The 13,085-nt window shown below is 34.9% G+C and overlaps 1 protein-coding gene across 9 annotated transcripts in view; it reads left to right on the top strand.

The window, feature by feature from the left end:
* LOC124369750 (glutamate-gated chloride channel) overlaps positions 1 to 13,085 on the top strand; it is a 645,135-nt gene that overhangs the window by 498,595 nt on the left and 133,455 nt on the right. For all 9 annotated transcript variants that reach the window (XM_046827827.1, XM_046827822.1, XM_046827823.1 and 6 more), the window contains exon 7: positions 8,318 to 8,382. In XM_046827827.1, coding sequence (XP_046683783.1) covers positions 8,318 to 8,382 — 65 coding nt within the window. The remainder of the gene's footprint in view (positions 1 to 8,317; positions 8,383 to 13,085) is intronic.

Below are 13,085 nucleotides of genomic sequence, written 5' to 3'. Positions count from 1 at the left end.
ACAAGGAGCCTAGTAGAATTGTCAAACTTCAGTTCCACAAATAGAGCTTCACAAACTGAATTAGCGTATGATATTTCCTTGGACTGAAATTTATTGCAAACTGCCACTAAAACCCCGCCACCGTCCCCCTTGTGGCTGGTAAGTTCCGATCTGTCTTTGCGATATATAGTGTGATGAGTGAAGCCCAGCTCAGAAGAAGCAACGTGTTGATTTAGGTTTGTCTCCGTAAATATAATTATGTCATAGACGTATTGAAGCAAATTTTCAGATAAAGTGTGAGTCTTCGAGCGAATGCCATTTACGTTCTGATACAGTCCTGTAAAGCTACGTTTTCCTAGCTCCGCGACTGGGCTTTTTGCGCTGCGTGCTCCGTGCTCCGTAACTGACAAAACCACCGGTTCTCTGTAAACCAATGGAGGTGTCTTCCTAGCTACGCGTTGCGTGCTTAAACCTTAACCGCGCTGCGCGGTCTTTGCTGCGCGACTGGGAGCACTGCCTCGAGAGCAGTCAATCACGCACCGCGCAGCAGGGCTGACGACTTTTTATTGTTTGTTGAAGTTGATCAGTTTGTGTGCTCAACATGTGCGACAATCATATTAATAGTTCTAATACTAATAACATTAGTATTAATTAATACTAACTAATTGATCTTGTCTCCGAATATGACATAATATGGAAGATGAGCCATCCCGATTTCAAGAATAACCCGAAAAAGGGCAAATTTTTGAATGTGATCGGCCAAAAACTTAACAAAACAGATAAGAAAATAAAAACTATAATTTTCACTCATATTAATAATAATAAAGTATTTTATTTTTCGAAAGTACTATACAGTTACATTACCAGAACAGCAATCAATGCCTTGAGAAAGCATTCATAGTCCATCTTTGCGTGGGAGGGGATTCCAGTACACTTAAAGGTCATAATAGTTCTTAACATAAAGTTACAAAACGTCACACACACATATACACTTTCATGTTAATTTGAACAAATGTAGATGAATCAAATTGATACTTATAGTGAAAAGATGAGATAATGTACAAGTTCTACTGATGGTAATGCAAATCTTTAAATTTGGCGTTTTTAAACCTGTGGTAGTGAACATTAAAATAAATAAACTCTCTTCCCCTTAATTACTAAGCTACAAAGTTTACTCACATTACAAAGTTTTTTTCTGATACAGAGCTTTCATTTTATTTGAGTAGTAATTTCCATTAAAGTAATCAGCAATACTGCTTCTTACTTTAAACCCTTCTGCTGTGGTAGTGAACATTAAAATAAATAAACTCTCTTCCCCTTAATTACTAAGCTACAAAGTTTACTCACATTACAAAGTTTTTTTCTGATACAGAGCTTTCATTTTATTTGAGTAGTAATTTCCATTAAAGTAATCAGCAATACTGCTTCTTACTTTAAACCCTTCTGCTTTAGCACAGACTCCGACATAAGCCAAAGGGATCATGTTTTGTGTAGGAAGTTCGTGCTGCGGATGAGTCGCTGCTCCTTTGGGGTTGCGTGCAATAAAGTCATCCCTGATCCAGTTATGAAGACAGTAACTTACGAATATGACTAAGTCGACTGTTTCTGGTTTCAAGTTTATTGGTGTGAAAAAAGTCTGAAAATGTGACATAAAATACCAAATACATTTTACTCAGTTACTCTTCTAGTACAAGTGGCGTAGTTAAAGTGTCGTTTATGAACATCTACGATTGCTTGTTTGTGCGTGTAGGGTTTCATGACATGATTATCCAGTTTAAATGCTTCATCTCCTACTACAACAAATGGTAGCATAATTTCAGAAGAAGGTAGGTTTTCAGGAGGTGGGAAAATAGTTCCTTCTTGAATCAATTTCCCCATTTTAGACTTATTAAAGAATCCAGCATCTCCTTCTTTGCCGTATGCTCCGACATCGATCAGTACAAAATTGCAGTTTGCGTCACCCATAGCAAACAATACAATGTAGAGAAGTTCTTAAATTTGTGTAAAGGGGATCCTGAATGAGCTGGTGCAACTATCCTCACGTGTTTTCCGTTTATTGCAGATATACAATTTGGGAAATCCCAGTTGTCCCAGAATTCTTCGGCTTTCTGTTTCCAATCAATCTCCGATGGTAGTGGCAAATGCACATGTTCTATTTTGTCCTTGACAACTCTCAAAACGCCAGGGACAAACTTGGGAAAATGAAGATTTAGTGACCAGTGATCTACTTGATGCCACCGAAACAGAAAATCCGGCCGTAACTTGAGGAAGAAAGATAAAAAACATGAACTGATAGTTGATCTATTGCAGCATAGGAAGGAAGAAAAAAACAAATTAGTGAAGGGTGTGGAAAAAATGACTGATATGGAAGAAAAGTACTCAAAATAAAATGAAAATTACTTGTTTTTTAAAAGTATGGCCGCCATTGTGAACAAACTAGACAAGAAAAACCAAGCTATTGCAAGGAGCAAGGTTTTCAGAGTTGTCAGTGATTTGGAACTGGCCAAATATACAGCTCCTTCCTCCGTATCTACCACACCATCCGGGTCCTCTTTAGCCTCTTGGACACCAGCACCGGCCTCCTTTGAATGTGATCAATTTCGGGACAGTACATCACAGCAGTATGTGTGGATGGGTGATGGGTGATCACCTTTCAATGGTGACGGCAAGTTTAATTTCTGCTGTTATGGGTTCAGTTACCCTATTATACTGCTTCACAGGTATTTCCTCTCTCACCAGTCCCTGAAGAGTGAAGAACTGGTCCTGTGTGAGTCTAAAATACTCCTTAAATTTTCCCTCATTATCTATTAGGTGTTTCGTTATCAAAACATTATAAGCACCCACCGTTTAAACAATTCACTACAGGAACCGCGAGAAGAAAGAAGAGTAACAGCAATGTCGACATCCTCGTCCATTTCCTCGTCTGCGAAGAGCAATAACCTTGCCAAAACATTCCTTCTCCGGTCCATATCAATGAAAACTGTACATTTTTTCAAAAGATGAAACTGGACGAGGAGAGAGTTTAAGTTGCGCGTTACGCTGCGTAAAATGACAAATCCTAGGAAAACACTTTTGCGCTGCGCAGTATTTAAGTGCGCTTCAACAAAACACGCTGCGCACTTGGCCTTAATTACGTAGCACGCAGCAAGCCCAGTCGCGGAGCTAGGAAAACGTAGCTTAAGTGTGTAGGGTTTACCGTGGGAAGCTACTCGTTTTTTGACTGCATAATCTTAGGAATACCATTTAAGTATCTTATGGTCAAGTTTACTTCACCTTCCTTCAAACGGCGTGATAGTTCCTTCCTCAAGTGATCCAGATGGGCCAACTCCTGCTTAGTCTTGTCTCTGGCCAAACTTATGTTTGAGAAGTCTGGACCTAGTCCTCGAATGACATCTTTAGTGCAAGCTTTCAAAATCTTGTTAACTCTTTCTGCGCAACCAATAATAACCTTAAGAGGTCTGGGCTTTGAAGCTGATCCTTTACCCACACGAAAAAATCTCAAGCTGCTCGAATTGCTGTTTGGGTCAGCTGATGACAAAATAGCCTCAATATTACGCTTGTCACTCTCACGTTTTTCATTTGGATTTGTCATAAGGCTTTCAGGTAGGCCAAATATCATTATATTTTTCGAGCGTAACAACCTCTCATTCACCTCCTCGACAACAAGACTTACGTCAACTTGACTGCTGCCTGCCAGAGACTTTGCGCTTTCTACGTTAGAAGCAATTCCAGATTCAATGCTGTCTTCTCTGTCCCCTATATCCATGACCTGCTGTTCAATGGCACGGGGTTCAAGGGACGAGAGACTTGTGTTAATGGCTACAATTTCTGATTTAATGGAAACAACGTCTCTAGATATTGAATCAATTTTGTTTACTTTCTCTAATAAATCATCCAACTTAGAGAGGACCGAATTCATTTGAGTTGATAGCTGATTGAGTGGTTGGTTCGAGAGATTTTTACAATCATTTCTATTGCAGTACCATTTAATATTAGTGTTGCCCCTTATTCGTTGATATTCGGCCTTGGTCATTTTAGCGCATTCTCTGTGATACCAACGTTCACAAGGGCCGTCACAAGAGACTCCTTCCTCGGTATCCAAGACAGATTTGACACAGACAGGACAGGTATTCATTGTTTCTTAGTTATGGTAATGTAATATGTAGCGGGCTAGATTATTTAAGATTGATGTTATTTGAGGTATTGCTGGTACAAGGTTGGAAAGTATCTAAGCTCCAGTCACTGGAAGCTACAAGTTAATGAAAGTCTTCATATTGGAATAAAAGACTTTCTCTTTTTATTACTTTGATAGAGTATTATTAGAAAGAGAGCTTTTATAAAACTATGTTATTAATTAAAATTATTCAATCATTTAAAAAGTTTCTGGAGATAACATTTTCTTTGCGTCGACGTAGAAGACATTGTAATACGCCATTATATGTAATATGTAGTATTTTCCACATCTATCTTACTCAAGCTGATTCCACTAGCTAAACATACATTGCTTGGTTTTAAAAGATTATTTGATATACATGTAATTTTGAATTAAATTTATAAAATTGTCTGTTTTGAATACGGTTTTTCGCAGATACCTACATTTTACAACAAATTGAATGTATATACAGTGCTCACCTTTATGTCATTTAAGACACGTCTGATGTTTCTACGCTCAAAAATATTCCTAAATTTTTTCAATGCGGTCAAATTGTACGATACCGCCTATACTTCTCGATTGCTCCGTTAATTTTCACAAAATTAAGAACAAGTTCATCTTTAATTTTACATCTTCTTCAAAGATAAAAATGTTCGGATATTGAATCCATGTGACGCTTGACTCCCAACCACAGTGATTTTCATAACCTTCACCTGGCAAATTTGAACTGGTTGAATTGCACTCCCGGGATTTAAACAAATATCTCGTCACCATTTAAATTTGTAAGGGATACCAGTCAGTGGGATGACAAATTTTTAAAATGAAAGTTATTCCATTCTTATTATAACTCGTTTGTTTCGGTTGCGTGTTTGGCGAAGAATACTCGGAAAATGAAAGGGACGAGGAGACGCACGCTTGGTTTTTTGGACTAAGCAGAGTAATTACAAGTAAAAATGGAAAGAATATTATCAAATACCATCACTCCGATTTGACGTCGCAGCATTAAACATTACAAAAAGACTTAGCCTGCTTATTCTATATGGCTAACAAATACTAACGCACTATATTATATGAAGTACAGTACACTATATTATATTGAAGTACATGTATTACAATAGTGTCAGGCTGACATTGCCTTAAATAACATTGCGCTGGATTGGAAGTAGTGAACCTTAAGGCAAACTTCGGTCAGGGGTGTTACCGAGGGACGATAGGATATTTCCGATTGCTGCTGCTAAACTCATCACTTCCCTGCCGGCACTCCTATCACAAAATAGAGCACAGGATTTTACCTCTTCCACATAACTTATAGTATGTTCTCCACCTCAACGTTCTTCTGGGCCAAGGTAAAAAAAGCTAATACCTACTACAATAAAAACAAGTTTTAAAGCTATGCCGAAAACCGCCGAGCTCCACTTGTAACATATGGACTCAGTTGTTTTTGAATATAAATTCGGAACATTTTATCAAAATATTAGTGGTGACAATGAATTCGGTAGAAGCTAAAAAAGCAGAAAATGGTGATATGTAAATATTGTTACAAATAAATAATTTTTTTCAATGACTTTTGAAGTAAGGAATTATAGTCTTTGGTATTAAATAAAAGTTAATTGATACTTTTCAACTATGCTAAAGCAAACTAACCTCCTAAAAAGGTACCAAGAAACAAATACTCACAAAACGAGGTTTATAACAAATAATTCCTCTAGATCATACTGTCATTCATCACCACTTTTAATAGTACAAACAATAAGATAAATTAAATGATCAAAATGATAACAACTATTATCCTGGATATTAATTAAGATTCAATAAGAGATTTAACTCATTTTTATATGTACCCCGCTTTATATAAAACATTACCAACTCGCGCAATCACTGTAAATCTAAAACAGTGATAACTGAACATTCAACTATATGTAACTAATATAAGTTATCTTTGCTCTTTATTGTTTTGTAGATGGATAAGAATAGAATAGAATAGAAACATTGTTTATTGATGCGAAATTACGACCGTATGGTACTTTCTTACATTTAACCTCTTAAACTAAATCACACAAAAACAAATTTAAAAAAAAACAATACAAATTTGAAAAGCAACAGGTTGTTGTAAATAAACAGCACACTATCAATATCTGTATAATAATATTATATAATATTTGTGGATATATCCACAGTACTTGTGTATGTAAATATGTTTAATACAAGTGATTGCATTAAAAACTTGATTTTTTATTGTTGTTTTTTTATATTTAGTAATACTCTCGTCAATTATTTTTTGTCAAATCTTTCCAAAAACTGAACATTTCTAAAGAGATTAATTTTAAAAAGTTATGTTCGATAAAAACGTGAAGAATTCTTTAAGCCGACTAGTAAGAAAACTGAATGGTGAATTATTTTGAAGAACACCAAACGAAATCACGTAAATAATAATTATATATTATTCAGGATAGTATAATTATTTTATAATATTATTTAGCGATTTCTACAGTTATTAATTAAAATGTAAAGTTTAAGGAATGTTCTTTTTTAAGCTATTTTTTATTTTAATTAAGCCTAACATTGAGAAACCTATACAGCTGGAGGTTATAACACAAATACAAATGTGATATAATATGAAAACATTAAGTAAATTGTATGCTTTTTTACTTCTTAATATTTTGTTGCCAAAGAAATTTTGTTATATACAATGCTCTTATAACTTTAATTTATTTTATGGTGGACATGTTTATCAAATTTCGCAATACAAGTTTTTTCCACATACGTATACCATATATCTATACTCTCAATATGTGAAGCTATAACGTGTTTTGAACCCCACGTTTCAAAGGACAGTACAGCTTACCGTGCATATCACCCCTCTTATGACTCTGTGAATAAAACCGTGCATGAATTAACTAGTATGGTCTTGTCCAAGGTTCATCTCTATTCATACTTCCAGTCCTGCATTTACAACTGCCTTTGAAAAGCCTTCCGGCTAAAGCGAACCCCTAATATCGCTACCAAAGGGATATCAAAGACGTGAATTTTTCATCAAACCGACAAGGTCCGGTGAAAGTGAAATTGGGGCTCACACCAGCTTTTCGAAATATAACGTCCCTTAATGTTTTTAATTGGTAAAATGTAAAATTAAGTAATGTTTTAAGGTAAAAAATGTGTAATTAATTGGTAAAATGCACTGTTCATTGTTTAATTTATGACAATAAATTAAACCAAGCCAATATTTAGTAGGCTGTCAAAACCAGATATGGTTATAGCATAGTTGCGACAAAACAATGTATCAGATTTTCAGGGTTTAATCTGAAAATTAATCTTTATCGCATTTGTATCTTATTCATCATGCATTGTTGCCTGGCTCCACTTCTAATATATTTACAGTATTTACACTGTGGTCATTTCCTGTCGATTCGAAGGCTATTCGTACCTTGCCAATCTCTTCATTGGCTGGAAAGTCTTCCAACCGTGGATATAAGCAATTTTCGTGCAAAATAAAATGGAACACAAAAAACTGCTTTTTTATTTGGATACAATAAGTAGCAAAGATATTAATACATACAATAAATTAAAGGCCTTGTTTGAATAAATAAATATGGTCTATATTTCAAGCTGTTTTCAGCTCATGGTGGTTTTCAAAAACTCAAGTCAACATACATCAAACACAAATTATAACTGCAAATAGGGACCTGTGATTAAAGATTATTATCGATTGAATTGATGATTTTGTAAGCACTAAGAAACTATTGCCAATCCCATCTATGAAGGAAAGTATCTATTACTATGGATTTTTGGTTAGAATGGAACTATTAAATATATTATAATGCTAATGCTTCTGAATAGTCGATTTTTCAGTTTAAAAAGGTTTCTTTGTTTAATTTGACCTTCATTTTAGTTAGAATGCGGTTTAAATGTTATTGATCTCAAACATAAAATATTTATGACAATTCCTTTATTTCCGTAATAGTGTCATGTAATGGTTTAGCTGATGTACTCGTATGTAATTGTAATGTAAACCCTGAAATTTGTTTTTAATTTAATTTGGTTTTTTATTTTTTATTGGTTTTTAACATTAAACTACTTAGAGAATACAAATTAACTATATAACATTCAATATAATACAAGTCCATAATACACGCTATTGTGTAGATGTTCTATTATTTTTTCTAATCGATTTTTTACATGTTTCAGGGACATTAACTGTGAACATGAGCGTCCTACTACTCAGTCTGGCATCGCCAGATGAGTCCAGTTTGGTGAGTTAAGTTCTTCATTAGTTATCTTACACTGGCTAAGGAAAATAGACTGTCTTAGTACAGACCCAGTCAAACCCCGATATTCATATTTGTGTTGAATGAGGAATTCAAAGAGCGCAGAAAGAACGTTTAACGATTGTTGGCTAAAAGGGTCAATCGATAGGAATGCGTTAAAGCTTCCCCTGTTATTTATTTATTCAGTGTCACATAGATTTACATGAAGCTTGGCTTGGTAAATATATGACTTGTCAAATCAAATTAAAAGCACTATCGTAACAGATAAAATATAACAATTATCTAATAAATAAAATAGCTCAAACCTAAAACTGAAATAAAAGCAATGCTTCGATAATGCGCCATAAATCTAAATAAAAACTGGCATAATTTAAAAATTCTTCCAGAAGGTGGTATGTCCGGTCTAGAAGGTGATCCCAGACATTATTTCAATTTGAACAGTTTTAATGCCACATAACGAGCCCGTCTTTCGCAAAGACTAAGTCAGTAGATTGGATAGTGAAGTACGTCATATTATATTTGGTTTAAAATAATTTTTTCTGGGTTAGTCTTGTAATAATAAACAAGACGTTTTTCTGTTTGTCTGTCCCCATCATATCTCTAAAACGAAGCTTAAGACAAAATCGTGCATTAAAGTTTCTATAGAATAAACAATATATTATTTTTAATAGATCAAATTTGGTATTAACTGAAAAAACTTTTTACATGAATACACTTTATGTTGTGAAGTGTTTCTTGATTCACCTTCAGGTAAGTTTCATTGTTATAAACTAAAAGTTAAAACAGAGAGCTTACAATTAAACAATAGTCAACAAGAAGTAAGAAACTAATTTATGATGCAAGTGGGAATAAGTAGGAAAGTAGATTCCCTATGACTTGTTTTACTTACATTTACGCTTCTTAGCCTATATTATTTTGTTACCCATACAATAAAAAATGTTTAGTTTGTAATACATTTTTAGAATCTGCACGTTCTTTATAGAGCACACTACATGCTCGTATTATAAAGGTCCTGCCTTTGATTGCATTATTTACACAACTAATACATCCAAGTTCTTACTAGACTGGCCAGAGGCGGCCCGAGATAGAAACGTAACCCATGCATGATCTTATTTCGGCGCCCCTCCCCAAAAACCTACTATCCCTTCACCTTCCTCTTCCATTTTCAACCCTTACATGATAGTTATTTCTTTCGTTCCTAAATGTTTTCATATTTTTTTTCATTTCATCATTTTGTTATTAAAATATCTACTCTATAACCATCCAAACCCATCTATCTTACAACCAACCACCAAACCCTGCCACCAAACTTAAAAACATATATAAATAGTATATGTATTTCATATGAGTGAAAAGTGTGGGGCCTTCGCAACAAACTTTTCATTAAATGTTCAATTTTATTTCTTGTTAATGTCATCCTTTTGGATACTAACGTCCGGGTATCCGAACGTTTGAACAAGAGCCGATGAAACGTCTTGTTAATCGGACGTGCCCGTAATTATCGAGAAATAACTAGATAACCGGAAGTTATGTACTTTATTTTGGTATAGCTTATTTTTTAGTCAAATTGTTCATATTAGTTAGGTAAGCTTCAGCAACGCCTTTTTCTGTGTGTCTGCCCCCACCATATCTCGAAAACGAAGCTTAAGACGAAATCGTGCATTAACCTTCATTTTTATATAAGGAAGACAGAGTTCAATGGTGGGGCATGTCACTCCATAAGATTTAGCTGAGCGTTATCAAATATTTTGACAATGTTTTTATAAATAACCATGATGGCAACGGAAGATTATCAGAATAAATAAATTTGGAAAAAACTCAATACGCTCATAAGAGATACAAACATGTGACTATTATTATTATGAACGGCGTTCTGGCTGTCCGCTGAACATCTCGAGAGTGAAATGACCTATCGAATTTAAATTTTGCATACAACCTCAGTGAAGTCTGTTACGACACGTAGTGTGGTGTACTTCTACATTGTACTAATCTAATCACGAAACATATAAACTAAGAACACACACACACACACACACACACACACACACACACACACACACACACACACACACACAACAATAATAATAATATACTTATCTCTTCTATGTTGTTTATTTGATGGAAACATAGAAGGTATAGACTACCAGGCAGCAGTTACGCAGTTGCAAGATTCTTTAAATGGTACAACAAAGGGTTCCTCAATACATTTTCTTTTTTTATGTGTGATTGTGTATATACACAATTTTAGCTATAGCATTCTGTGAAATAAGTAGTTTTATGCTCAAGATTTTATACAACCTTGTTTGAGACAAAAGGTAAACAAAGTTTTTAGATAAGTACATTATGTATTATAACTTTTTGTTTTATGTAACATTACACTTATGGTGCTAAATAATTTCTTCTTGTGTAATTTAAAAAATTGTGCATTTTTACCATAAAATTAGGTACTTACAGGTAATGATGTAAAAAAGTTCACAACACCATAAAATAAGTATATTATCCCGCGGAAGTGCCCAGGTAGGGGAAGGGTGGACAAAGTGACACCGGCGGGCAAAGTTTCCACCTGCTGTTTCTCTTTTGTATGGTGCTGTAACCTAACTAAAAAGTATCATCATCTTCAAATAGCAGGTAAGAACAGTGTGGAAGAGTATTGCGCTGATCAAATTTTTTAGAAAAGTTATTCAGTTCTGTTTATGCTTTAACACCTGTTCATCTAAGGTAAGTGATCTGTAATACCTACTATAGCTATATAAGCATTAAATTTTTAGTATTCAGCAAGTCACAAACCTCAACATAATATATTAAGTCAAAAACTGGAATGCTGAAATGAAGGATAGGTATTCTGGTTTAAGAAGATCTACAATAATCTGTTTCATTTCAGGAGGATAAATAGTTTCAAAATATAAGTGGAAGATGCAGCAACAGTCATGGGATCCAGTTGCCATGAGAAGAGCCATTGATACTGTAATAAAAGATAGCATGTTATTGCAAAAAGCGGCGAAAAACTTCATTTTCCAGAAATACTCTGAAGTTTGGAGTTTTTAACAAGAACATCAAAACTACTGAAACGAAAAAATTCTTGGTCATTATCGTTCAGTTTTTCTAATGCTCAGGAGAGAGAGCTAGTTAATAATCTTTTAGAGCATGACGTTCGCTTCTTTGGTATAACTAAGACAGATTTGCGAAAATGTGGTTGGAAAAACCGTGACCTACTGGTTTCCATAATGCTCATCCATTTCAGCCGCACGAGCTCAAGCTTTCAACAAGATATACGTATCAAAGTTATACGACATTTTAAGAAATGAACAAAATAAGACTATATGTACCCTCATCACAGCGCTTTCAACGTTGATGAACGGGGCTCATGGCCGTACAGAAAAGACTTCTAAAGTGTTTGCACTAAAGGGGAGAAGGCAGGTGGGCTCACTAACTTCAGATGAGAGAGGAGTTCTCTCCATATTTTGTTATTTTTATGTCAGAAGGAGGAACTTTCATCTCTCGTTCGCTATTTTCTCAAGGCAACGTATGAAATATGACTTACGAGATGGTTTGCCTCCAAGGACAACGTTTGCCTACCATCCATTAGGATGGATGCAAACCGACATTTTCTCAGACTGTAGCCACAAGATGCAATCATTGGACTTATAATTTATGACACCATTTAATACATATAATATATTGAAGGACTATTGAGAAATAATACTGGGGATTTTTGAGAAATAATACTGGCAGGCAAGTAGCCCAGTACCAGGTATCTCGTCATCTTGGAGAAGACTTACTAAGTGCCACAATTCCTAACATTGCCGTTAAAGGTTTCAGAAAGTGTGAATCGTTCCAATCAACAGAAATATCTTCAGTGATCTAGATTTTGTATCATTCACGACGACAGATATTCCCGTTCGTTCCACATGAAGGCGCACCTCCCAAGAGCACCCAGCCCAACACATCACGATTCAAACGAGCCACAGCCCCGTACTTCATACTCTATTAGAGACCTATGTCCATTATTGCCAGTCGTAGTTCCAGTGATCCCTTCTCAATCATAACCTCCTTTATTGCCTCAAGAGATCCAAATACTGTATTTGTTTTTATCCAAAACCTTTTTTAAAATCCAGTAGCCAGTTCTTTTAAGGTAAGTCCTAAAGATTTACTACCCGTTCCAAAAGTCATTAAGTCTCTCAGAAAACTAAAAAAATAAAGAAAAGAAGGATCGGCTGCTGTTTTGATATAAATTCCATACTTGGCAGACATTGCGGCTGCAAATAATGAAAAGTAAGGAAAAGAAATAGCAAAGAGAATTAGAATGAAATTAAATCAACGAAAATTGCAAAAAAGTTATAAGGAATTTAAATAAATTGGTAAAATAAATACGTCCAGACCTTCAGCACGAACCTTGTTCGGGAATACCGATGATAGCAACGTCAATGATACCGATTGTATTTTTTGTGGTGATTGTTTTTCACAGTCAAAGGACAATCTGGGTTGAATTCGATGTTCGAGGTGTTTACAATGAGCAAAAGGCTGTGAAGAACAGGACAATGACTTTGTTTGTGATGTTTGTAAATAAGTGTGGCCTTAAACAAACCATATGTGTGCCATGTGTTTAGTGTTCAGTGTTTAATAGTCTGTAAATGTATTTATCTTATTAAGACATTGCAATTATTATTTTCCTCTAATGAAGGTGACAT

This window comes from Homalodisca vitripennis, chromosome X, assembly GCF_021130785.1.
Source record: "Homalodisca vitripennis isolate AUS2020 chromosome X, UT_GWSS_2.1, whole genome shotgun sequence".
Lineage (NCBI taxonomy): Eukaryota > Metazoa > Arthropoda > Insecta > Hemiptera > Cicadellidae > Homalodisca > Homalodisca vitripennis.
This window is presented reverse-complemented; position numbering and strand designations above follow the sequence as displayed.